General features: G+C 41.2%; 1 protein-coding gene across 1 annotated transcript in view; it reads right to left on the reverse strand.

The window, feature by feature from the left end:
• LOC138867659 (uncharacterized) overlaps nucleotides 1-260 on the reverse strand; it is a 23125-nt gene continuing 22865 nt past the window's right edge. Inside the window, exon 9 of the mRNA XM_070144182.1 lies at nucleotides 1-172. Coding sequence (XP_070000283.1) covers nucleotides 1-172 — 172 coding nt within the window. The remainder of the gene's footprint in view (nucleotides 173-260) is intronic.

A 260-nucleotide genomic window follows, 5' to 3' on the forward strand; every position in this document is an offset into this window, starting at 1 on the left:
TTATGTGATCTGACTTGGTCTGATGTTATGTGACATGATCTGATGTAATGTGATATGACCAGTCTGACCGTTTTTGATGTGATCTGGCTGATCTGACGTGATTTGAACTGATCTGACGTAATTTGACCTGATCTGATGTGACCTGACCTGATTTGATGTGATCTGGTATGATCTGATCACATCAAAAACGGTCAGATCAGGCTAAATCACATCATATCAGGTCATTTCACGTCAGATCACATCGGATCAGGTCAGACCAT

Source organism: Penaeus vannamei, chromosome 31 (genome assembly GCF_042767895.1).
Source record: "Penaeus vannamei isolate JL-2024 chromosome 31, ASM4276789v1, whole genome shotgun sequence".
In the NCBI taxonomy this organism is placed as follows: Eukaryota; Metazoa; Arthropoda; class Malacostraca; order Decapoda; family Penaeidae; genus Penaeus; species Penaeus vannamei.